This window comes from Gracilinanus agilis, chromosome 4 (assembly GCF_016433145.1).
Source record: "Gracilinanus agilis isolate LMUSP501 chromosome 4, AgileGrace, whole genome shotgun sequence".
NCBI lineage: Eukaryota > Metazoa > Chordata > Mammalia > Didelphimorphia > Didelphidae > Gracilinanus > Gracilinanus agilis.
The window spans coordinates 471347917-471375884 of record NC_058133.1 but is presented as its reverse complement, the minus strand read 5'-3'; the positions used below and the strand labels follow the sequence as shown (position 1 = coordinate 471375884).

The 27968-nt window shown below is 38.0% G+C and overlaps 1 protein-coding gene across 1 annotated transcript in view; it reads left to right on the top strand.

The window, feature by feature from the left end:
- TBX15 (T-box transcription factor 15) overlaps positions 1-27968 on the top strand; it is a 147568-nt gene that overhangs the window by 106418 nt on the left and 13182 nt on the right. Inside the window, exons 6-7 of the mRNA XM_044672497.1 lie at positions 208-272; positions 22848-22945. Of these exons, the coding sequence (XP_044528432.1) occupies positions 208-272; positions 22848-22945 (163 nt within the window). The remainder of the gene's footprint in view (positions 1-207; positions 273-22847; positions 22946-27968) is intronic.

Here is a 27968-nt window from a genome sequence, read left to right as displayed (position 1 = left end):
TCACTTTACAGTTCTGTAGATGGTTTCTTAGTCAATCGTTGGGTAGAAGTATGACTGGTTTTTAATCTTTATCTAAGAGTAGAATCCAGAAAGAAAATGAATGGTGATAGAAACTATGAAACTCAGGGTGACATTTAAAAAAGGAATAATTGGAAAAAATCCACATGAAAGGTATTAAATTGACTTTTTTTATTTTATTGTCTCCAGATCACCAGATTAAAAATTGATCGAAACCCCTTTGCTAAAGGCTTCAGGGATTCTGGGAGAAACAGGTAAGGAAAATCGGGAGAGGGCTCCTTGAAAATGTCTTTTGTCTGTGCTTCACTCTCAGCTGCTCTTTCTGATTCTGGCTTTGTCAATGGCCATTTGTTTTGGAAGGCACAGATAAATCACTATTAAAAGCAAAATAAAATGGACATTTGAAGCTGGGGGTGGGAGAAGGGGATGAAGATTAAGAGTGGTGCCAGAAAAAGAAGAAAAGAAAGAAAAGAACATCAATGAAATATTAAAAAATATATGGGAGAGGAGAGGGAAGCTCAGAAAGAGATACAGAGAGCAGAGCAGGTTTGGAATTGTTGCATTAAATGTAAAAATACTTTAAAAACTACATGTGATAGAATTTTGTACTTTTTATAGTCCTCTTTTCCCTTTTTCTTTGTATGTTGAAATGTTGATGTTAGAAAACCCCCAAATGGGGGCAGCTGGGTGGCTCAGTGGATTGAGAGCCAAGCCTAGATATGGGGAGGTCCTAGGTTCAAATCTTAACCCCTATTGCCTAACCTTACTGCTAGTCTGCCTTGGAACCAATACCCAGTAAGATAGACAGTAAGGGATTTTAAAAAAAGAAAACTCCCCAAAAGGGAAAAAAACACAGAAAATTGAAGCAGGGACCACTAAACCTTTGCCTGGGAAGATAGGTTTCAGGGTGAATTTTAATAATATATTAATAATTAATGCAGCCTAAATATGCCAAAGAGTCATTTAGTTCTAAATTTCATTCTAGGTATATATATACCAAGTAATTTAGCCTTGTAGAGCTAATTAGGTACTGATCAACTACTAATGAAAGAGTACACTTTAATTTCTTTTGCTTAGTGGCAGTTATATTTACTAGAATACAGTCTGTCTAGTCTTCAGTTTCCTTGTATGTAAAATGAAGAGACTCTACCAAATGACCTATTAGATCCTATCTAGGCCTCATTCTCTGATCCTATCATCCAGTGCCATGAATGAGTATACAGTTCTGAATAACTGATTTTCCAGATAACTGAAGCTTTAACCTAAAGATTCAAACAATTTTTAAAAATTCATTCATTTTTAAAGGAAACATACTACAATTTCTCTGTTATAGTATAGTATGTTGAGTATAATTAAAATTTTATGGATGACTTAGGGTCATCATTAGAGATATTGGTCGTAATAATATAATATTTCCCCATGGAATATCAGAAGGGAATTTCCAAGTGGCTTTTGTAGAGCTATTTGCCCCATACGGAATGTCCCTAGACTGCCATGCTCTTTTAGCTGGTGGTGATCTTGACTTCTTGCTTCCTTTTTGTTAATCATATTTCATAGTTCCCATTTGCATTCCACACACTTAACATATTCAATGTTTTACAACTTAGGAGAGCTCAAGATTTTTAGTGTAAACAAAATGATAAAACTTCAGTTTTATACACAACATGGTACCTTTAATCTTAGGCCTGAAGAGAGTTCCATAATAACAATCATAAATTGTTATTCAGACTTTGTGACAGCTGGTATCTTGATTCAGTGGATTTACCATCCTGAAGGTCTGGGGTTTTCTCTTGGCTTGACCACTACTAACTGTGAGACCTTGAGTAAGCAATTTGATGATGCCTGCTTCTAATGTTATCTTAAGCAAGTCATTTATTGTCTTTGGAACTCAATTACCTCATCTATATTAAAAGATTGTCAGTTTAGATGACCTATTTTCTGTGGTCTCTACTTGCTCTGCATCCTAGGACATTTTTATGTCTCCATGATCTCCTCAATCTGGGCTTTCCTGACATGGATACAGACTACAACCCATCCATGTTTTCAGTGATGGCCAGTATGAGTTGCTATGGCTGGAAAATTCATTATCCTTCAACAAAACCTGGTGATGACCCTCTTCTAAATGAGCTAAACTGATGCCATCTGTCACCACCCCACACCCAAAGCATTTCCGTCTTGGTAGGACCTACTAGAACTTGGACTTACATAACCTTCCAAACACAGAGTCATTTCTACTCTGTGATAAAGCATTGACTAGGGCTTTAGTGGAGAAATACTGATGAGTGATTCACCTTATAAAAACCTTTTAGTTTAAAGATGACCTCCCTTAAAATAACCTTGTTCAAGTGTTATCATCTCAGTTTTGTAGATGAGAAAACAGAGGTTCATAGAGATTAAGTGATTTACCTAAGGATGTATATAGCTTGTATGTGGAACAATAGGGACATGAGCCCAATTATTCTCTCCTCTTAGTCTAACTGATATAGTACTTCATTTCCATCATTGGTAAAGTGAGAGATATGATGGTGATCTCCAACACCCTTTCTATCTCTGAAATTCTATTGATTTTTTTTCTTTCTCATGGCTTGGCCTTTTTTTGTTTTCTTTTAGGTCTGTGGTTACGTTCAGAGTGGTGGAGGTTGTCCCAAGTTAGATTTCTAGGTTGGTGGAGAATTAATGGCTTGCCATTTCATTTCATAGTATTTTAAATTATTTTTTTCTTATCAGCATAGTTTTACAACTTATTTGATATGACCTCCCTTTTTAAAAGAACAAAACAAAATAGCTTCTGGAAATGGGGAAAGTCAAGTAGAGTTATAAGTGTACCATTTTAAAAGCAAATTTGGTATATGAAAAAAAATCCAGGTTTTTGCAAAAGACAAATGAGTGGATGGGTGGGAGAAATAGAATGTTTTATAAAAATATTCATCAGAGATTAGTTAATCCAACCCATAGATGAGCATATATCTCCTCTCCAGTTTCTCTTAGAAGTGTTTATCCAATTTTTGCTTAAAAATCTTGATAGGAAACTCACTGCACTTTCCACTCTGGTAATGTTATCTATTACGAAACTTTCCCTTATTTTGGGCTGAGATATACCTCTTTTACATTCTGTCTGCTACTTCTAGCTCCATCCTTTGGGACAAAGCAGAACAACTATAATTCTTGTTCCACAGGATAACTAAAAGAATATTTGAAGATAGCCTTCATATCCCTTTTAAATTTTCTCTTCTACAGGAAAATATCTTTATCCCCTTTAAAACACTTGTTTCAAAAAATTTCTGGATGACTTAAAATCATCATTTGAGATATTGGTCATAAAAATATGATATTTCTCCAGAGAATACCAGAAGGGAAGTTTCAAGTGACTTTTGTAGATCTATTTGCTCAAAAGGACTTCTGTGACTCCATCTTTCTATACTAGAGGATGGCCATCATAACATTCTTTGACAATATGATGGATGAGGTTAGTCTTCTTATTTATTGACTCTAGAAACCTAGGAGATGCATTTCTAGTCACTTTTTTCCTGGTTAATATCCTGTGATGTGTAGTCTGGTATGCTTTTTTATTTCTATCTAGAGGAATTGTGGGTGAGAGTTCAGCTGCCTTCTACATTGTCATCTTTTTAGTTGACTTTGGTGGAATGTGTAGCTCTTCTCATTTCCTCACTGAGAAAAGATTCCATAATATCTTACTTAATTCACCCGCCTAGTTCTTTTAACTTTTTTTTTATTAATAGAATTTATTTCCAGGTATCTTATTCCCTCCTTTCCTTCCCCACACTAAAGAAGGCCTCATCTGGCAAACAGATATGTAATATAGATTATGTCTTTCATGCTTCCATTTCTCAGTTCATTCTCTGAATGTAAAAATTTTTAAGTTATTCTTCAAATATTAACTCTGTAGCTGTATATAATGTTGGTTCTACTCATTTCACTTTTCATTATTTCATATAGTTCTTTCCAAGTTTTTTTAAATTAACTTTAAAAATTAAATTGTATATATTTTTCAGTCATAAAAATCCTCCTTCTCTTCCTTTGACCTCTCCCAGACTTCCATTGAGAAAGAAAGGAAAACAAAACTTCTGTTATAAACATGTATAGCTAAGCAAAACAAATTCGTAAATTAGTCATATCAAAACAAAAATTTCAATGTGCACTGAATCCATCACCTCTCTGTCAACAGGTGAATAATCTGTTTCACCAGTAGTCCTCTGTAATTGTGCCTGGTCATCACACCGATCAAGAGTACCCAAGTCTTTTAAAGCTGTTTGTCTTTGAAATAGCATTATTGTATAAGTAATTTTCCTAGTTCTGCTCACTTCACTCTACAGTTCATAAAAGTCTTCTTGAGTTTCTCTGAAACCCTCCCCCTTATAATTCTTAAACTTTATTTAGAGAAACAATTTTCCATTACTTTAAACATTTTTATGTAGCACTTTTTTGGACCCTTTCCAATTTTTCCACTTGCCCTTGCAAGTATGGAATGCTGGGGCAGCATATTCCTCTCTTGCCCCACTTTAAGGGTGTCACCAAAATTGTCCCAGACAAGGAAAAAAGAGCTAGACAAACTTTACTTATCGGGGAGAACTGCAGGTAAAATGAGTCCAAAGACACTGGATACTCCCAGAGAGTCAACAGTGTCAATGACTGGGCAAGAATGAATTTCTAAAGTTAGAAACCACTCAGAGCATAGTGCCCAGCTGAAAATAAACTCTTTGAGACACAGCTCCTGTTTGTAGTTGTACACATGACTTTCTCCTTAAAACACACAAAGGGCTTGAGAGCCACACACTTGTTTTTATAACTCCCTTTATGAGCTAAATTGGAAGAAGAGATTATTGATCTCATTTTGCACATAAGGAAAATCAATGCACAAAGTTAAGGGACTGAGACTGTGATTTGCACTGGCTTAGGGGACCCCCAGATGGGAAAACTTCATTTATGAATGCATGTTGGCACCTTCTCTTTAACTCAGGGTTCAGAACCTGGGGCCAGTGAACTTAAAAGTTTTTTGATAGCTATATTTTGATAATTGATTTCCTTCATTATCTCATGCATTTTAAAGATTCAGAAATGGCTCATAGGTTTCACCACATTGCCCAAAGGGGCCAATGTGAAGAACCCCTGAAATAGAAGCTCTCTAATATCTATAATTCTATAATCTGTAAAGCAAATCATCACCTCCCCCCACCCCCATTTATCTTTTGAGACCATCTGTATTTCCATAGGTCAGGTTTGGAGACATTAAGAGATATATTTAGAATCCTCAAGCCAAGCAGGAATTTTGGTTTCCATCAGTCCTTTCTTGGATCATCCTAGTGGTCTCAGCTCTGTTTTTCAGCTGTTGTAGAACTGATGCTAAATGAGTGCCATCAATTCCTCCTGTCCAAGTCTCTGGTAGAGGTGTTAGGAGCTTTGCAAACACGCAGACACACACACACACACACACACACACACACACACACTCACTCACTCACTCACTCACTGATATCACAACTAGTGGAAAAGTTCTCTCTTCTTCCAGAACCCCAGAGGGCCAAAACACATCCAAAAGCAACTTAGTAATGTTCTTGCCTGAAGCCCAGGAGCCTGGTGATGGTGTCACTCAAAACATCTCCAGGGCTGGGACCTCAACCTCTGAAAACACCTTTTCATAAGCTATTTTTCAGTCTCTGGTCCCTTTCTGTATCTAAAACTCAGTAATGGGTTGATGCAATTCTTCCCCTTCCCCCAACCATCTCCAAGCAGCTTATATTTCCTTCCCTGTCCTACCCCACTGCCCAAAATAGGACTAAGAAATATAAGGCAGAAATTATTTGTAATCACATGGTCAGGATTTTGTCTGTCTTAATTTTTAAAAGATTCTGCTCCAAACATTACACTCTGTGACATGATCTTACAGAGTCGTATAAGTCAGTGAGCATTTAAGTGATTTGTCCAGGGTCAAATGGCCAATATATTTGCAAGGCAGAACTTAAACCTAATCTTTCTGGCTTTGAGGCAGATTCTCGATCCTCTATACCAGACTGCTTAGAAGCTAGGTTGTTACTATACTGATTATGTGTGTGTGACAAAATAATAGACATTTTTTAAAAAAATAAAAAACTGCTTCAGAGGTGGAGAGAGGGACAGCTTAGTGACCAGTTTGAGTCTGATGCCCCACCTGCTAAATAAATTAACAGGAGATCTTTTTAAAAAATCCAAGAACCTCCCAAGGCATCTTCAACACTAAGCAGTTTGTACAAAAGAATATTTGATGAGTTACATATAAATGTACCAGAAACATACGGATTAAATTTCTCTTAAAAACACATGGGCTTAAAAATTAGGGGGGAAGGTGCTTGGCCAATGTCTTTTGGTTTTACTGAACACAAAACATTTGTGAAATACTTTGGAGACCCAGAATTTGCCAAACCCCAAACCAAAACATGTTCAGGTTTGTCAAGCACTATCCATCCCAGCACAACCAAAAGGGCCTCAAAAGGGGAAGGAGCAAGAGCCAGTCAGGGTCTGGTGCAGAGGAGAAGGAAAGGAAGAATGTCTCCACCCAACACTCTCTGCAGAAATGTCCCCCACCCAGTTTTATAGTGCTGAAGACTTTTTACATTCATCTATCATCAAAATTAATTATCAAGATACCAATAAGCTAGTGTTCTACAGGACACAGATTCATCCCCTGAATGCCTGTGGTTGGTGATGGGGAGGAGAAGGATAGCTGCAGCATAGAATAGACTTGGGATCTGGTGAAGCAGGGGTTTGAAACCTTCCTTTAATACTTACCAACCTTGGGCTCATGTTTCCTCATCTGTAAAATTTGAAAATAAAAATACTCATTGTGTGTATCTCATGAGTAACTGTGTGGATGAAATAAGGCAATAGACATAAAGTGCTGCCATATAGTATAGGTTCTTCAAAATGTTTGTTGACTGATTGTAAATCTCAAACAACCATGTTAAGTATCAGCTCTTTATTTTATGGATGGATATCTCAGGAGTCTCAATGGGTCTACTTTGGGTGGTTAGTCTCATGATATTAGCATCCCGACAACAAAAATTTCTTAACATTGTTATTTAGTAGTTATTTGGTCTGACTCTTCATGATGCCATTTGGAGTTTTCTTGGCAAAGATACTAGAGTGTTTTGCCATTTCCTACTCCAGCTAATTTTATAGATGAGGAAACTGAGGCAAACAAGGTTAAGGGACTTGACCAAGGTCACACAGCTAATACGTGTCTGAGACCAGATTTAGACTCAAGAAGATGAATTCCTGACTCCAGGTCTGGTGCTCTATCCACTGTGCCACACAGTTATCCCATCCTAAGAAACATTTATCTAAAACTAATGAACTGTTTCAGGAAGTGATTATTTCTTCCTTATTGAAGTTCCTCAAGCACATGGGTTAGAACAGATCAGTCAATTAACAAGCTTATTATTTACTTATAAATGTAAGTGTCTCCCAAGGCTCTGACCTCAGACCTGTTCTCTTTTTTTCTCTCTATTCTCATGCTTGGTAATCTCATTAGCTTTCATTGTGCAAATCATCATGTCTAAAGAGATGCATTTATCCAGCCCTAGTCTGTTTGCTAAACAATTCTTTGTTAGACATTTCAAACTGGATGTCTCCTAGGTCTTTCGACTCAACATACCTAAAAGAGGATGCATTATCTTCTCCTCCAAATCCTTCCCTCTTCTGAATTTCCCAATTCCTGTTAAGGACAACACTGTCCTTCCAGTCATTCAATTTCAAAACCTCAGCATCATCTTTGACTCCTTTCTCTGACTCCTCCTTTCTTCCTACCCTATTCCCATCTCTTGCCAATCTTGTGATTTTTTTCTCTACAGTAGCAGTCCTCAAACTCTCTGGCCACAATATCCCTTTATAGTCTTAAAAATTGAGAACCTCAAAGAATTTTCATTTATATGGGCCCTTTATATAAATATTCTATTAGAAATTAAAATGTCTTAGCATTATTATGAAAATATTATGAAAAGATCAAGTTCTTTGTCTTTCAAAGCTCTTTACAACCAGGCCAATTCTGATCTTTCACATCTTCTTATATCCTACTTACTCTCCTCCATGGACTTTGTGGCCAAAGTCATACTAGCCAACTTGTTATTTCTCCCACGTAACCCTTCATCTCTCTTCCTTTAGCTTTCACCCTGGCTGTTCCATATACCTTTTCTCTAGCTGTTCCCTTTGCCCTGAATATTCTCCTTTTAAGCCTCTGATGTTTAGAATTCTTGCTTGCCTTTAAGACTCAGCTCATAAAGAAGCTCCTCTAGGAGGCCTTCCTGGTCACCCTAGCTGCTTGTGCCATCTCTTTTAAGGTCATCTTCTACCTACTCTGAATTTATCTTTTATTTTTTAACTCTTTCTTTCCTAGTAACAACTATAAGACAAAAGGGCAAGGAGTAAGTAAATGAAGTTAAGTGACTTACCCAGCCAGGAAGTGCCTGAGACCAGATTGGAACCCAGAACCTCCCATCTTTAGGCTGGGCTCTATCCATGGCCACCTATTTGCTCTAAATCTGAATTTAACTTGTCTATTCTGATCATTTGTCTCCCCCATTAGATTAAAAAAATTCTCTTTTTTCTTTGGATCTTCAATCTTTTTTTTTTTAACATGGCACCTCACATAAGTTCTTGCTAATGATTCATAAGGCAGTTAGAGAGTTCAGTCAACAGAATGTTGGACCTAGAGTCAGGAAGATCTAAATTCAAATCCAGTCTCAGACACTTACTAGCTGTGTGACTCTGGGCAAGTCACTTAACCTCAATTGCCTAGTCCTTACCACTCTTCTGCTTTGGAACAGATGCTTAATATCACTTCTAAGGCAAAAGATAAGAAGTTTATTTTTTTTAAACCATAGCTCTTGAACTGAACAAACTTTGGTAACTCCATTGCTAATATCCACTTCTGGGCCATAGTTCAAGAGCAGAGAGGAGTACTCCAGAACACTTTCCTTCATACCTTAAAGGGTACTCATACATCATTCCTCTCCAAAGTGCTATGAGCTAATAGCCCCTGGGCATCTTGGACCTTTAAAAGTAATTAATACCATTCAATTGGACACTGTTGGCTACTAGTTGAAATGCCATAGAGATTGTGCTGTGGGGGTTGCTGGATAATTTGGCAATTCCTACCATCCTTGGCTGACAAATGGTAGCATTATCAATCTCACCAGCATCATTTCCTCAAAGTATCTGTTGAAGGATTGTTGTATTTGATCTGGCTCTAGGTACCATATTGGGACAACTGTACAGCTACAGTCCATATTTTGTGAGAATTTACAATCTAAGAGGGACAATAGTGACACAGAAAAATACCCAGTCACATACAGGGAGGACATACAGGCAGGAGAGTAAAGAATATAAATCTAAGACAGAATAGGGTGGTGAATATATATATATATATATATATATATATATATATATATATATATATTCCTTTCTTGCTTCAGTTTTGGTTTCTAGGTTACTTTCTCCAATCATTTGAGCAGGGCTTCCAGCTGAGGCAGACATGAAACAGGAAGCAGAGTTGTTGAGTTGGAGAGGCATTGAATGATCTCCAGATGCTGTCCATTCAATCCTGGTGCTTTTACTAAGGGTCTAAGCCACAGAGGGACAGAAAAGGGAGGAAGCACCTGAAGGAGGAAGAGAATGAAAGAGAGAGAAGGGGAGCAGAGACAAGGAGAGAAAGGAGAAGAGAGAAAGAGAAAGAGAAAGGACAGGGGAAAGGGTAGAAGTGGGGGAAACAGGAAGGAATTAGTGTGGAATAAAGGACAGGGAAGGAGAGGAGAGAGATGAGAAAAGAAAGGGGAGAAGTGGCTCAGAGAGCTGTAAAGTCATCTTAGTTTGAAAGATTATCAGGGCAATTTTGAACTCAAATCTGAAATTAATTAGTATTTGAAATTAGTTGCAATCATCAGTAGTTTGGGACACATAGTCTTTGAAACAGCAGTCCTCACTGTGACTAATTCTTTGTGCTTTGGGAAAAGAATATTCAGTATATTCTAGCATCTGCAAACCTTAGAACAGAAGGGTGTGATGTGAGCAAAGACAGAAGAGGATGGTAGATCGAGTAACAGCTGCCTAGGAGTGGGATAGAACTTCTATTAAACTTACTTCACCTAGAAGTCAAAGGTGTGGGGGAGTGTTTAAAGGGAATCTTCTATGATCTGTCCTCTGCCTGACTTCATAATGATGGCAGGATGGTCCCACTAATGATTCATTTCTGGTTTTCAAAAGTAGATGTGGAAGGCGATCTCCGTAAGCTATTATCAAGGGGAGGAATAATGCCTTTGATAGGATGACCCACAGGAAGTCAAAGTCTTGGACTTGTGGAAGCTAGTGTGCCAAGTCACTTCCAGAGGAGGTGGTCAGGGATTGAAATGGAAACCAACACTCTGAGTTACAAATCTCCCTGGCCTGAAGGAGGAAACTCCTGTAACCACCTTACCAGCTCACTGAAGGAGAAACTCAGCCAGGTACTGTCCTGGCATTGAAGGTCATAGCCAGAAGAAAGAAGGCAAGAAAAGGAACCTGAAGGTACTTGAGTCTCCATCTTTTGTGAAAACGTCTACCTTGGTAAGGGAGTGAGTTATTTCAGCCAAGATTTTACTACCAGTTTCATTTAGGTCAATATGTTTTCAGTCAGCATCCAGGAAACATCTCCAAGCAAATGCAGGAGCAAACAGAAGAGAATAAAATTTATGAGCTGTTTGAAGACTGAGGATTTATATGAATTTATCTTAGAAGTGTTAGGGAGTATGAGGATCCTAGGTTGACCCTTTGTACCTCTTCATCTTCCATCCTTCTTCCAAATCAGATGGTCTTCCTTCTCCCTCTCACTGTATCTGAAAGGATCAGCTCCACCAACACTGGCACCCATCCCCCAAATCCCCCGATACATACCAAACCATTGCTATCAGGGCTCAAAATAAAAGATGGCATGGCATTTCTAGAACCAGGGGCACTGGTATAACTGAGTGAGAAGCTTGTTACAAAGAAGATATTTTTACTTTATGCAAACAGTCCTAAAACTGGCCTTCTACACTCTGCAAACTGAAAAGACACAGAGGTCGAAACTGTATTATAGGGGTGTAGGTTAGTGAGGGAAGATCTCTGAAGTGAAAGGTGGATCCATTAAGGGACAGAGAGGATCCTTGACTTGCTCAGAGTTTGAGCAACACATCTCAGATGTACTCAGATAACTATGTGCTCACAGGGAATTGAGGTGGTTGTTACTTTTTCATCATAAAGATAAACTAGGTGCCTAGAGTGTTGAGCCTGTAGTCAAGAAAGACCTGAGTTCAAATATGACCTCAGACACTCTCTGTGAGACGGAGCAAGTCATCTAACCTCTGGCTACCTCAATTTCTTCATCTGTAAAATGGAACTTATAATAGGACCTAACTGTCAACGATATTATAAGGTTAAAATTAAATATATTTTAACTAATTGAATTTATTTCAAGGTATCTCAACCCTTTCATCCCCTACCCAAACCATATGAGGCATCATTAAGCAAATATATATATATATATGTATATATATATATTCTGTATTTTGTGTTTGCACTTCACAGTTTATTCTTTGAAGATGAACATGTGTTATTCTTCAAATATTAAATCTGTATATGTATAAAATGTTCCCTTGGTTCTACTCATTTCATTCTTTGTTATTTCATGCAGTTCTTTCCAAGTTTAAAAAACTTATCTCCTTATTGTTTCTTAAGGCACAGAGGTGCTCCATCATAATCATGTAACACAGTTTCTTTAGCCATTCCCCAATTGATGGAAATCCCCTCGATTTCCTGTTCTTTGCTACCACGAAAAGGGCTGCTATAAATATTTTAGAACATATAGTTTCTTTTTATTTTCCCCTGATCTCCTTGGGAAACAGATCTAGCAATAGTATTGCTGCTTAAAAAATATATGTAAAGCAATTTGAAAAACTTAAAGCACTGCCTACATGCTAAATGCTATCTAGCTAAAAAGAATAAGGCCCATCCTTGAAGTTTGTCTTTTTCTCCCCCCTCTTTCTCTGATCTTTTCTCCCTTTCAGAATCATTTTCCTTTCTAGGAGATGCATGCTGTTACTGTCATATTTGATCCAAAGGAATGACTCTATAATAGTGGAATTTCAGTAACCGTAACAGGTGTCATGGATATGAGAGATATTTTTGGATGATGGGACTTCACAGTTCCCCTCAAGTCACACCAAGGAGAAGTCCTAACAAGAGCTGCCCTGTCCTGTCTAGTGGTATGCTTTCTCCTTTAGATCCATGGCAGAATTTCTTGGTGATTAGTCCACTATTTGCTTCAGGGACAAAGGAATGTGTATCAAGGAAGAAAGATATATCTTTTGAACTATCTAGGGAATGGAGAAATGTAGGCTGTTATTAGATGGAAAGAGTAGAGGTGACTAGCCAAGGATTACAAGCAAGACCAGGGTTGTTACATTTGCTTTATACCTTTGGAGATAGTAATATCATAGCAACGTCACAGGGTTGTTTTAAGTATCCAAGCTGATAGCATATGGTCAGTACTTTGTCAACTTTAAAGCGCTATATGAATACTAGCTATTAACCTGAAGGGCATATTAGTTTTGGGTTAGGTTTCAGTTAAAATCCTTGAATGGCACTCTCCATTGTAAGGGCCCCAAACCTTTTCCCTCTTCATCAGCTTTCTATTTTTTATTTGAGGTGAATAAAATGATTTTCCTATAGTTTATCCAAGTTGCTCAGGGAACTTCTGAGTTATTCAACAAACACTTCCACAAACAACATGATTGATTCATTGAGAGCATCATGTTAGAGGTTGGGGATAGAAAAATGAAAGAAATTACAGGACCCCCTGATCTCATGGAGTTTACAATCAAATGAGAAAAGGGGAAGATAAAAACACAGCAAAAACATATAATATGAAGTAGAATGTGATTACGGGTCAAGGAGACATTTGGGGAATGAGCTAAAACTCTTGGCTGGGAACCATCAGGGATTGCTTCTTGGAGGAGGTGGTGCCTGAGCTAAGCTTTGAAGATAAGAGAAGGTGAGAGATGAAGAGGTCATCTCTCTACATGAAAAGCATCTCTACACATGTTGAAGGAAAGCAGGAGAAGGGAAGCATGGAAGGGTAGGTAGAATATAGAGTACATGAAAGAGAGTGCTAGGAAATGGGGCTAGAAAGATAAGTTGGAGCTAGATTGTTGAGAACTTAAAATGCTAGATTCAGCTGGCAATAGGGAGCTAAGGAAAGATTTCTAGCGAAAGAGTGACAAGTGCATTAGGAAGTTTATTTTCGCAGTTGTGTGAGGAATGGATTGTCAATGGTAGGAACTGGAGGTACGACGGTCAGGAAGTTATTGTGGTTCTATAGGTGAGGTGTGATGTGGTCTGAACTGGATGGTTATAGTGTGAGTGGAGAAGAGGGAATGCTTCCTAGGGATATTGTAGAGGTAGAATGTACTGTTTGGAAACTGATTAACTATCATTAAAACTCACCAAAATCCTTCAGAAGTTCATGAGTTTGTTTAAACAATATTTTTCCCATTTTACAGATGATAAAACAGGTTCAATGAGGCAAAGCAAATGCCCCAATTTGCATCAGTATTCAGTGACAATTGTAACCCAGAAAAGAACTTAAATCTCCAAGTTGGGGCCCAGTTTGCCTAACACTAGGTCATATTCCCTCTCTAAATCCATTGCTCACATGCTGGTTGACTCACTTTGCAAGCTGAGATCCAGTTGGCCAATCAAAAATCTCTTTCAGCCACTGTGCCTTTCCAAGTGTCTCCCTCCCAGAGAGTATCTATATTTTCATTTATTCTCCCAGGAGGCATTAGTTATGTTTTTCCATGTTGAACCTCCTTCTATTCTTTCCTGGCAACATTTCAAACCTCCTTGGATTTTGCATGATTTTTCTGTTGTGACTGGCATGGATAGGACCTGCCACTTGGGCCAACCTGTGGATTTAATCAATGTTCTCCTAGCCTTCCTTCTCAATCAGGGTTATAGATACAGTGCTAGGTAACCAGACCTAAATAGACTCTTAGCAACATACAGTCAAATATCTCCTATCCATTTAATTTATAATCATTTATCATTTCTCCTGGCTTATGGTCTTTTAGACTGTTAATATTTTTTTTTGTCTTGTTATTTGTTCTCCCTACCCTGTCATGAGCTTTTTTCCACTATTGTCCTCTTACTCATGTTGTATTGCCAGGAAAAGTTGGCAATCACTTTGTTATCTATGGCTCTTGACCAGTGATGGTGTCATCTAACAGGGTGATGTCTTTGTAATGGCTAACATATTGGAGCCTGTGATAATGAGGCCCACTGTGGCTTGAGGGACATGTTTTTTGTTCTCTTAGGAGGGAACTTGAGGATCAGACCTAGGTAATACATTGTTTCCTTAACATTTAATCTAGGGCCAGAGGAGTGGCAATGACTTGGACTGTAGGGAAACAAGAGAATTAATTTCTTATATTACCAGTGTCAGAAATTGGTCCTTTTCTTTGGGAAAGGGACAATTTGAACTCTTGACTTCATCGGTCTATTGGACACCAGAGGTTCTGTCCTATAAAAGTCATCTCCAGGGCTGCCTCTGTGGCCATGTGGAAAGTATTACACCATCATTCTTCTTAGCTAGATTGTGAGCTTTTGTCAGTTTGTGGTTCTTTAGAATATCCCCAGGATGACAAGACAGTCTCAGCGGTCTGGATGAAGAAGCCAAACCCTGATCCAGTGAAGGAGAAAGAGAGGCGGAGGATAGAGGGCTTTCTCAAGTTATCACCCATTTGACCTCTCCTCTTGTGGAATGAAAAATGGCCTTGTCTCTCCCTAGCTCATACTCCCTACATCACCCATGGCACCAGGAAATTGGCTGTGGAGGAAAGGAAAGAACCAATGTAGAGTAATGAAATCAGGTATTTGAACGGTAAAGAATAAAGAGAAAGTAAATAGAATGAAAAAAAATTAAGGCAATCCCCATTCCTGAGCCAAATTGAAAGCAGAAGTTGCACGTTAATGTGATGCCTGGTGGGATTATGAATATTGTTCTAGTTACTGAACATTTACTGAACACCAAAGGGATGCCCCCACCATTCTTTTGGAATGAGTCGGTTGGAAGGCAATCCCTTACAGGCTGGCTGTTTTCCCAAAATAGTTGATTCTGAGGCATTACCAGTTTGCAAATGAGGGGCCCCCTGTCTCTCTTTATTCTCTCTCCCTCCCTCACCACACGTTAAGAAGTTTCTATTTTCTTAGCCAAGAGTAGTTTGGAGAATCTAGAATAAAGAGGATTGGAACACTAACCAGTGAACAAGTGGTGATTACAGCAGAAAGGCTTAAGAAGGTGGACTAGGAATGATGTTTTCTATCACTGGATCAAGGAGGGGGGAGCAAAAAGGAGAGGAGGGGGGGACATTTGCCAATTTGACTGTCTTCCTGAGTAGAAGCCTTGCTGATAGTGTTCAGCAGGCTCAAAGCAGTTCACCATGTGGAAAGTGTTAGTGGCACACAGATACCTGGGCCAGCTTAAAGGGTTTCTCCCCCCCACCCCTTTTCACTTTTTAGACAATGGAATCACTTTACATATGATTCTGCACTAAAACTTTATAGAGCTAAGAGTAGGTGAATTGAGGAGCAAGTCAAAAAGCTAAACCACAGGCTGAGCCCTGGAAGAGCCTTTCCAAGTAACTGAGTGTGTTAAGGCAAAGGTGGCAATGACTAAGAGAAAGGCAGAGGTCAGACTGTAAAGATTGTAATGGATGATGTACATTTGGGGCTCAGGCTTTGTTGAAGGTAAGCCATCCCTATGGAAAGAAGAACAAACACTGGAAGAGATCAGAAACTCACATGAAACTGAGAGTCAAAGAAGAGGGATTCAGATGGAGAAACCATTCCCATATCCCTAGCATAAATCTTTGGGCTCTATTTTAGCCCCTTGCTCTCTTGATTCTGTGTACTGGGTTCCATCTAGTCTGGAACATCAAAGGCTGAAGGGGGTATATGTTTGAAGTTTATGAAAACATCAGTGATGTGGATGGGGTGAACACAATCTAAGAGGTCTCTGGATCCTGGCATATGAAAACTAAGGAAAGTTTGTCTTAATCTTGAAAGAGGGAGTTTTAGGATCAACAGAAGGACCATTGTGGAATAAACAAACATGGTACTTACAACTCAAAGATATGACACAGTATGAAAATATAGGCACGTTCAAAAAAGATTTGACAAAATTCACGAATGACAGATCTATTGGCAGATTAAATCTAGATATAGGAACAAGTCCATCCCTAAATTTTGGGGCAGTTATGCCCTCTCGCAAATGCTCCATCCATCAGAAACAGATTACTGGGTTGGAAAACTATGGCTGTAATCAAATTTGGCATTTCTAGTGTGTGATGTTCTTTTATTTTAAGTATATTTCTTTTGATGAATATATAGTAAAATTATTATTAGAAATATTAGAAATGTCCTGCAGCATTTGGTAATATGTTCTTCTCCCCATTCTCTCAAATGGCAATGGGAACAGTGTCTTAATGTTCCATGGTAAGCAGAGAGGTGACAGGCAGTAGTAATGTTGATTTCCCAGATTTGAAGTAGTAGCATGGAAACACAGTTCTCTTCTGATATTTTTAGTATTCTATTTCAGTTCTACCTGACAGTATTATCCATCAGCAAACATTCAATAATCAGAGGCTATAATTTTCCCACTCAACCACGCAATTTGACTTTCTTCTATATACAGAGTTCTATATGGAGTACTACTTAGGAGGGCTCTGTGATACTGGAGACACTATCATCACTAAAAAGCTAAACACAGTCCTTTATGGACATTAAAAGTTCCACTTGCTGACTTGCCATTTGGAAAAGCAGAATATAGATTGTAAACTCCTTGATGATGAGGATTGTTTTTGCCATTTTTTAATCTCTAGCACTTGGCATAGTGCCTGGAACATAGTAGGTGCTTGATAAATGTCTTTAAGAGTAATATAATACACTTCTTATATTTCTCTTCAGCTTGAAATTGGTTGTTTATCCTAATGTGTAGAGGATGAGCTTTATTTTTGGAAAAAAACGAAACTATTATTGTTATTGGAGGTAAAGATTCAACTATATTTTCCTCTCATCGGACTATATCTGGAATATTGATATAGTTCTGGGTGGCACATTTTTAACAGAACATTGAAAAACTAGAGGGAAGCCAGCATGTGAAACCTCTAAAAACCACTCAGTATGGAGAACTATTGGAGAAATCTAATGGATTTCACTTGAAGAGGAGACTGGGGAGAAACATATATAATAGAAGTCTTCAAATGTCGGAAGAGCTATTGCATAAATAGAAGTAGGGGTAGAACTAAGGTCATTCTAGAAGGAAAAAATAATATCTGTGGTTCATAAAATAAAAATTATAGCTCACATTGTATAGCACTTTTAAGATTTACAAAGGGTTTTCCCCCTAATGACTAGTAATGTAGGATATTCAAGTGTTATAATTTCCATCTTATAGATCAGGAAATTGAGGCTTAAAAGGAGTGAAATGACTTGGAAAGTTATGTCAGAGCCATTGCCCATCTCTCTGTTTCTAATGTCATGTTGCTTCTAATGAGGAGGAAGAATAAAGAAAAAGATGTTGGCTTAACAGCAGTGAGAACTTTCTAATGATGAGAGCTGTCCAGTGGTGTTATAAACAGTGGCTGGATAGCCATCTGTGAGCAGTGCTGCAGAGGGGATTCCTACAGCATGTGGGAGGTTGGACTACATGATCTTCAAGTTCCCTTACTAATTCCAAACTGTAATTCACCAATTTCATCTTTTGGCCACATTTTAAAGTCTGGGCTAAATGATTATTTTTTTAACAGACTTAGCTATTTAAATATATTTGTTAAAGCATTTATCGGGAACATCTTGTCTATTATGGGAAAGAATTCAAATTCATTATCTTCATATTCAAGTATCTAACTTCAGAGACCATCTAGTCCAATTCCCTTATTTTACAAATGAGGAAACTGAGGACCAGGGAAATAATGATTTGCCCTAGGTAACAGATCATTTTACGTTTTTTCCATGTTGTTCTTTACTCATTCTTTGATTTTAGTAATAAAGATCACTCCCAGTAAGAAATTTCCTCTCCCAGTACCTCCTCTATAACTTAGAACCTTAGGAAGTTGCCTGGTCTACTGACCAATTAACTTTGCCAGTGATCACACCACCAGTGTGTATCAGTGGTAGGACTTGAACTCAGATATTCTAGACTATAAGTCTATCCATCCTGCCATGCTGCTGCTCTATTTTTGTCTAAGTAAATATATCTTCTTACAGACTTTCCTACTTTTATTATGAAGTAAAGAAAAGACCTACTTTGATTTTGGGGGATACCTTGGAGTAGACAAGTATTCTAGCTTTTATATCTTACCATCATTGTTAGTGTGAATTAGGTTTTTGTTTCCTGTTCATTTGTTTCATTTTATCTTAATTTTCAATTACATTAAATCGTTAAAATTCAATTCTATTTTTAAAAACCTCACAGCAAATATGTATATTTAAGCAAAACCAATTCCCATATTGTTCATGTCCAAAAATGTAGATCTCATTTTGCATATTAAATCCATCAGCTCTGTGTCAGGAAATGGGTAGCATGATTCATTATCAGTCCTCTAGAATCACGGTGGTGGTGGTGGATGTGTAACTCTGTGTGTGTGTGTGTGTGTGTGTGTGTGTGTGTGTGTGTGTGTGTATGTATGTCTTGTTAAAGAAGAATGGAGATAGAGGCAGCTTATTTAAAGATCCTGGTATTTGCAGTGAGCCTCTACTGCCTTCAAAAAGAATCACCAGCTAATGTTTATGGTAGTCAGTCCAAGATCTAAAATTAGGTTCCAGAGGTCAAGATCTAAGTCTTCTTTGCCTCTTCCTTTGTGACCACCGAGACTGGCCTTAACTTGCTTTCCCCCCTTTACGCATCGCTTATGAGCTTTCTCTCTCTACCAAATCGTGGGTGATGTATTATTCAGTGTTAATGTGGGCTGACCATGTGAAGATGTCTTCTGGTTCGACTTTTAACAGATTAACAGCTACTAAACATTATGCAATATCCTCAGGTTTGATTTACCAGCCCTTGTGTATTTAAAGCCTCAGACATTCCAGGGATGGCATTAGAAAGTTAGCTGATAAAATGAGGTTGTTTTGCAAAGAAAGTATTTTCCAAAGCAAAAGGTCAATCAGCCTGTTAGAAAATTGAGGAAGGGGAAAAGGAGAAGATTCTAAAGCCTGTTTTATGGAAAAGATATTTACTTGCGCTTGTAATATAATCTCTTTAGCTTTACTGAATAGAACTACAGTAATTACAATAATATTGTTATATGATAACAATATCATATAATAATGCTATATATTATATATAATACTGTTATATAATATTATATGTTAGCAATGTCATATAATAATGTTATCATATAATAACAATATTATTGTTATACTGTCCACTACATTTTTACATGATACTTTACATAAATCAGCTTTTCTGCAGCAACCTTGTGAAGTAGGTATAGTTTTTTACAAAATTTCCATTTTATAGATGAAGAAACTAAGGTTCAGGGAGATGAAGTGACTTCCAATATTCACAAAGCAAGTTAGTATCAAGGATAGGATTCTAATCCAGGTCTCTCCTGACCTCCAAGTCCAAAACTCTTTCCACTGTACTAGGATACCTGGAAATTAAGCATATGGAGAAGATGGGAGTGTTATAAGATCCAACAGTGCAGATCGCGCCTCAGAGGTGGAGAGAAAGCTTTCTTGTTTCAAGAAAGGGCATCACAGTCACCTCTCAACAAACCCACAGTATGGGGCTACCTCCTTAGGTCAGACAGTTGGTCAACCAACATTTATTATGTATAACATGCCAGGAACTGTGCTAAACAGGGACTAAAAAAGGACAAAGACACAAACTATTTTATTTTGACATTGGAATAAATAGGACAAAGAAGCAGCTATAGACATATTCAATGAAAAAACCCAAAGGAGATTTTACTTAAAAAAAAAAAAAAAGCAAAGAAAATCCAACAAACAAGACAAATAAATGTAGACATAAATAAATGTAGACATATATAATGGAACTTATCAAACAGATATGAAATGTTTGCTTTATGCTGGGTATCAGGAAGATAACAATTTAGAAAGGACAAAGTCCTTATCTAAGAATCAGAGAAGGTCCAACAAGTGGAAATTTTGTTCCAGATTTAACTCAGCTCCCTAATCCCAAATCCTTTTTTGAAGAGAGGAAGCATCAGCAAATGATTGCTGTTAGAAAATTCAGTTGCTTCTGAATTAATGCGTTTTTCATAAGCATTTTAGAGAAATAATTGGATGAGCATGTGTGTTCCTCTCCTCTCCTCCAAACTGGAAAGATTTTCATTTCAGCCAGTTCTACAAGCAAATTGTCTAAAAAGAATTGCCCTGAAGGTGTTCTGAATCTTCTTCTACTCAGAGAGGCCCAAGAATCTGATCCCAAAGATTACTCATATGGCTTGGAGACTGACTCGTTGATTGGAGTAGTTTGGTCAAATATTGGGAAGAGCTGTTTGTGGCTTCAGAAATATTTCCCATCTCTTTTCCTTTCTCTCAATGATTCTCATGCCTAATCTGTTCTCCCTCCAGAATGCTTCATTTCCTTCAAGACTCAGCTCAAGCATCACCATTCATATGAGGCTTTTCCTGATCTTCCCAGTTGTTGGTACCCAGCCTCCATCTGTTTGTACCTAGTTCATAGATTTCTTATCTTTACAAACTTCAAGGAACTATATCGAAAATCTACCTAGGGCTGTATCTGTATATGTATATGCTGTCTTTCCCATATACCAGTGATGGGCAAACTATGGCCTGGCCAGATGTGGCCCCCTGAAATGTTCTATCCAGCTGAGCGACATTATTCTTCATCTGACGAATACAATGTATATGTAGGATACAATACAATGAAACTTCCAAAGAGTTGCCTTAGGAACAGACTGGCAAATGAGCATTTCCTTTCCTTTGGTCCCCTCTTTAAAAAGTTTGCCCATCACTGCCATAAGCTAATATGGTCAAAGGCAACAATTATTTCACACTGAGCACTTAATAATTGCTTGATGATTGATTGCTTCCTGATATATTTGGAAGGCATTGGATTCAGATCACCTCTTCTAACTAAAACAAGAAAAATCTCTTAATCGTGCCCTTTAGATATTTATCTCCCTCTGACTGGCCTTCTTTCATTACTGACAGTTTTTTGTATCCTTTGTGTGAAAAAATAACTATTAAACTTTTAATATATAAAAAGCATTGCAGATACAAATGGAAAAGTAATGCAATTCCCCTTTTCAAAAATTTTCATGATCCATCTTAATTCTATTGCTTTTCCTTTGTTGACTTTCTTGCTTATCCTGTATCTTATTTGCATCCTGCATAAGTTGTTTGTATGTTGTCTCCCTCATAAGACTGAGTACTTTGAGGGAAGAGACTATTTTTTACCTTTTTCTGTAACCCCAATGCTTAGCCTAGTTTCTGGCACCAAGAAGTCACTTTTTTTTAGCATTAGAATTGATACTAAATATTGATTCCAAGGCAAAAGAGTGGTAAGGGCTAAGCAATTGGATTTAAGTGAATTGCCTAAGGTCACATAGCTAGGAAGTATTTAAGGCCAGATTTGAACCTAGGACCTCCTGTCTCTAGGGCTGGATCTCTATCCATTGAGCCACCTAGCTGTCACAAATAATACACATTTAATAAATGTTTATTGACTGATTTGATGGACAAATGGGTGAGGCAACCCATATGAAAGATTTTAACTGCAAATCAGATAGAAAAATCCCATGGTCCTTAGGATGTAGTGACAAAGTGGATGGTTATACTTCTTCAGTGTCTTATTTTGAACCATTAGATAGAACAAGGATTTAAGAGGCAAGAACTTTCTTTTTTGGGTCTTCAGAAGCTTTGGCTCTAGCACCTGCAGGATGAACTCCTTGGCTGGATCTCCAGAGGTTTTTTTTCCAATATGATGATGGAAGACATTGGGATAGAAGCATTGGTATTCCCAAGGTTATTGAGGTCAGGATCTTGGACTGTGTTTCCATGAGGATCTGAGGGAAGATGGTGGTGGTGGTGGTGGTAGTTTGACTTGCCTGGCACATGCTGCATTCTATCTACTCCACAGGGTGCCCTCTTTACTAGTCTGGCTTGCCTGTTCTGTAGTTAATAGTTCTTGGAAATGGTTGGCTCCTTTTCCAAATGTTGGTGATTTTACCATTTCCAGAGCTCCGATGTCTGTCATTATATCACTTGGTTGGTTCATCTATTAAGTCTTTTAAGCCATTGATGTTCTAAAGACCACTGCTTTGCCCCTTGGGTCATTCATGAATGATTAATAGCCATTGGGGTAGGGAGAAGAAAGCTCTAATTATTTTTAGATTTCAAAGAGAGGTGAAGGTGATATTAGGTAGTTATTCAACATCATCCTCAGTATCATTGGAAGACCCGAGATATTTACGTGACTTTCTTATCTAACTGGTGATACTACCTGCTAGAAGGTCAGAATGAAATTGCAGCAGGGTTCTGGATTGGTTTATAGATGGTCTCAAACTGGGCAAATTCATTTTTTTCCCCTGAGAGTTGATAGCATCAGCACATTGTGCTTTTCTAGGCTAATTTACTCTGGCGGAGGCGATCTCTCAGTGGAGAGGCATGTACCGCCGCTTGCCAGGTGAGAGAAGTTAGACCTGTCCTTTCTGTCGAACTCAATGCATTTCTTGAGCTTATTTATGTCTTCTTCACCTGGCTTTCTTTTCATTCCATAGGACTGGACTGGAGGCCATTATGGAAACATATGCTTTCTGGAGACCACCTGTGCGTACACTCACCTTTGAGGATTTCACCACCATGCAGAAACAGCAAGGTAAGCCACTGGATAATGGTCGCTGGCTGGGGACAGGGCAGGGGCAGAGAAGGGACAAGGCACAGAACTTTAGTTAGGACATCTGGTCTCCAGCTGAGTCATGGGATTGTGCTGACGGCTATGAAATGAAGAGAACCTGGGAATGACATAAATAACTGGAGCGTCATCACTTGGGTGGGTGGGGGATGGGATAACAATCCCTCAGATCTGATTTTCACTATTAAGTAGCACTTTGTCTGTCCTTTAGGAGTTTCCTCAATGTCCCCATTTTCTCCATTTTTCATTCTTTTCCTCCTAGGCATTTAACAGAACTCTGGTCATTTATAGATTTTCCTACAGTATCATCTCCACTATCCTTATGATTGCCTCGTTATAAATGAAGATCCTGAGGCATAGAGAGTTAGGTGTGTTGATTTGCTTAAGGTCTCTCAATGACTAGGAGTAAGGAAAATATTAACTGCACTCTCAAATCCATTCTTTTAGCCCCCTGAGACACCGTACCTCCCTTACTTATTACCTTGTGTGTGTGTGTGTGTGTGTGTGTGTGTGTGTGTTTTAACATGATTGTTCTTAAAGAAAGCTATGGAGAGCTTCCAAAAGGATGGTCTGAGAATAAGTTATACATATTTCAAATGAAACCTGAGATGGAACTAGACTATTTGTTCCCACTGTTTTCCTTTCAAACAGACTTCCTCTCCCACTTCTTTTTCCAACTCTTACCTTATATAGTCTGGATAGGTGGTTTCAAACTCAAAAAGAAATGGGAGTCATCAATTTGGACATAAAGATCCCAGCAGGCTGCATATAAACTTAGTTTTAAAATGTAATGTTACCTATATATTATTGTATTTTTATTTATTTTGTTAAATATTTCTCAATTATGTTTTAATTGGCTTCGTTCCCCACTCAGGAGTGTTTCAGACTGGGGTATGAGTGCTTGACACCTCTGGTCTAGATTATAGACTAGGGTTGGTAAGCGAGAGCCTATGTATCTATTCTCCTTTCCTCTTAAGCCAATGGTCTGTATATAATCTGCATTGTCATTTTCTGGTATCCTGACTCACTCCAACTCCATAATGTCAAAATGAAAGTTGCTAAGTGAATCATGGGGTAGCATTCCTAAAAGTTTACAAACCATCAGCAGTGTGCTTGGGCCAGCTGAAATGGCTCAATAAATTGTTAAATTTTCGATATGAGCATTTGCTCCATAACAATCATAAAAGGCTGCAAATCAGTGCTTGATTTAGTGTTTTGTTGATCATCTAGACTTAAAGTGATAAAAAAAACATGGTAATAATGCAGATTGAACTTAAAAATGTGTAGAATGATTTTTTTTCTGGATGGCTGGTGGTTGAACATTTACCAGAACACTACTGCTAACCACAGTTTGAGATGCTTTAGTTAAAATGTTTTAAAAAACATTTTTTTATGTCATAGCAGTCCAGTGAAATCTACTGATTCCTCAGAATTGGTAATTTTTTTTAAATGCAGAAATAATGATGGCATTTTTCTTTCTTTTTTTAAAAAAAAGTTTATTTATTTATTTAGTTTAGAATATTTTTTCCATGGTTACATGATTCATGTTCTTTTCCTTCCCTCCTCCCTACCCCCTCCCATAGCCAATGAGCAGTTCCACTGGGTTTTACACATGTCATTGGTCAAGAGCTAGTTCCATATTATTAATATTTGCACCACGGTGATCGTTTAGAGTCTAAATCCCCAATCATATGTCCATCGAATCATATGATTAAGCAATTGGTTTTCTTCTGTGTTTCTACTCCCACAGTTCTTTCTCTGGATGTGGATAGCATTCTTTTTCATAAGTTCCTCAGAATTGTCCTGGATCACTGCATTGCTGCTAGTAGAGAAGCCCATTACATTCGATTGTGCCACAGTGTATCAGTCTCTGTGTACAGTGTTTTCCTGGTTCTGTTCCTTTCTCTCTGCATCAATTCCTGGAGGTTGTTCCAGTTCACATGGAATTCCTCCAGTTCATTATTCCTTTGAGCACAATAGTACTCCATCACCAACAGATACCACAATTTGTTCAGTCATTCGCCAACTGAAGGGCAGCCCCTCATTTTCTAATTTTTTGCCACCACAAAGAGCGAGGTTATAAATATTTTTGTACAAGTCTTTTTCCTTATTATCTCTTTGGGGTATAAACCCAGCAGTGGTATGGCTGGATCAAAGGCAGGCAGACTTTTAAAGCCCATTTTTTGCCTTCCAGAATGGTTGGATAAATTCACAACTCCACCAGCCATGCATTAATGTTCCAATTTTGCCACATCCTCTCCAACATTTATTACTTTCCTTTGCAGTTATATTAGCCAATCTGCTAGGTGTGAGGTGGTACCTCAGAGTTGTTTTGATTTGCACTTCTCTAATTATAAGAGATTTAGAACACTTTTTCATGTGCTTATTGATAGTTTTGATTTCTTTATTTGAAAATTGCCTATTCATGTCCCTTGCATGATGGCATTTTTCTAAACAAAAAATTAAAAAGGGAAAGAAATGTAAGGGTTTGGGAAGGATGGAGGAAGTAGATTCCATTAGACATGGAGCATTTTTATCCCATCCCACTAAGTTGAACTCACCATTTGTCACTGATCAAAATGGTGTCATGTGACCAAATCATCAAGGTTTTTTTCTCCACTCTGTTCTTTGATGATAGTTATCTAGATAGCCAAAGAGATTCAGCAAGCCTTGAGCTAGATGGCCACTCCCATATTTTCCTTCTGACTGACCCACACAAAGCTGATAGAGAGGCAATCCACATTTGTAGGATTGGAATTTTTCAAGAAGTCAGTTTTTGTTTTTGTTTTTGGAGATGAATAGCCTTCTTACCTCTTTCAGTTTTTGGAAGATGACTGTGAACTTAATTATTCTTGCTCCATATAGTGATTTTTCAAAGTTAGATCAGGGGGGCAGCTGGGTAGCTCAGTGGATTGAGAGCCAGCCCTAGAGACGGGAGGTCCTAGGTTCAAATCCGGCCTCAGACACTTCCCAGCTGTGTGACCCTGGGCAAGTCACTTGACCCCCATTGCCTACCCTTACCAATCTTCCACCTATAAGTCAATACACAGAAGTTAAGGGTTTAAAATTAAAAAAAAAAGTTAGATCAAAAGTGGCAGTCTGCATCAGGATTTTTCGCAGGTATTTCGCCAGAAGGGCAAGGCGGCAGTATCTTAGCCTTGGGAAGCAGCACTCATGGACTCGATGGATTTCACTGGTTTCCACTCTGAAGTATTACTTTCCTTAAGCCTTTGCATTCATTCATCACCATATCAATGAGCATAAAATGACTAATACAAATAGAACTCTTAAATCCATGAGCTAATGGAGTGCTGATGATGCTCAACCAAACTGAGAAACTTAGATGGATTAATGACCTCCTTAGTATAAGCATTCCTCCAATGCAGATTTCAACTTCTTTACCTGTTCCCAATGATTTTCACCCATTTCTTTCTGTAAATTCCTTATACAAGATCCACCCAGCATGTCAGAAGTCTTCTTCTATTTCTCTTAGCACCTAAAGGATACTCATGTAGCAGCCAGGCTGTCCATTCTTGTTTGATAGGTTGAACTCCTTTTTCATCATTATGTGTCCTTGTTAATGTCTTTTCTTGCACTTGTTGAATATAAGTCATTACTGGCAGTGTGTTGTGATCTAGTTACTCTTACCATCTCCTCTGTGCAGTCTTCACATTCATAGTGAAGTTAAATGATTTGCTCAAGTCTATGAATATTCAGGTTTATTACAGATGCTTAGAAAACATTTTGGTTTAAAAGAAGTGAACCTCTTAGAGCATGATGTCATCATTGAAATCTGCTTATTACCAGGGGAACAAAAAGAACCTGGGATTATTGAATACACATGGTAATGGGATGGGGCAATAGGAAAAGCCAAGAATCTATTAAATAGTTTAATTGGAATATATTTTTGAACTTCAGACTGAACTTGATCCAGATTCTCATGATTAAAAACTATGTGGCTTAGTTCCTTGACTTTAACAAAGGACATAAAATCAGCAACAACCTCATCCCTCCTCCCTAAAGCTGAAGGGTTCCAATAACTCTGGGCAATGTCACTCATAAAAGAGAGGAAAGAACCCCTGTTCTTCTGTATGGAATTGCTTTGTGTTTCTCCAGAAGCAGAGAGGAGGAGTGGTTTTTCTACTGGAAACACCAATGGCAAATTGGTTGCTTAACAATTTCTTCTTAGTAGAGGAAAGAGAATATTAAACTATGTCTATGCAATACTGGACATTTGGAAGAACACAGAGTTATTCATCTATCCAGATGTTATGCCTAGCTGGCACCAATTATCTGAACATTTGGAAATGCTCCAGGGGGGAAAATAAGGAATTTTTTGTTTTTCATTTAGATACTGCCATGGTGTAGACATAGCCTCATATGAATCTTGAAGGGAATGGATCTACCATTCTTTCAAGGTTAAGATAGAGTCAATTTCTCTCATGAAAGCAGGAGTGGACAGAAGTACTTATTACCAGGGGAATACAGAAAAAGATTAAAATTATTGAATATGTATGCTAAGCAGGTGGGTTAAGGAAAAAGCCAAGACTCTATTGAATCATTTTGTTGGTATGGAGCTGCAGGGAGGGCTGAGAACTATTTTGACTTTCAGTTTCAGTCCATTCACAAGAGATTTTTGAAAATTCTTAGGATCTTCTATCATTTGACACTGGTGACAAGAGTTATCTATGGTGTTTAAAACTCAGTGGCTGGCCTCAAGTATTTTGGTGGCAGTAGTATGACTTTCTTCTGGAAGAAATTGAAATTATTTAGCCTTGAAAAGAGAGGTTTAAAGATAAAAGGGGGCTATATTCATATGTGGAAAAGGATATTATTTGGAAAAAAGACATTCTGTAGAGCTTCAGGGGACAGAACTTGGACCAACTGGTGGAAATTATAAGGAGGTGGATTTAAACTGGGTATAAGGAAGAAAAGTTTTATTTGGCCCATCAAAGAGTATAATGGCCACCTTTGACAGGTTGTGAAC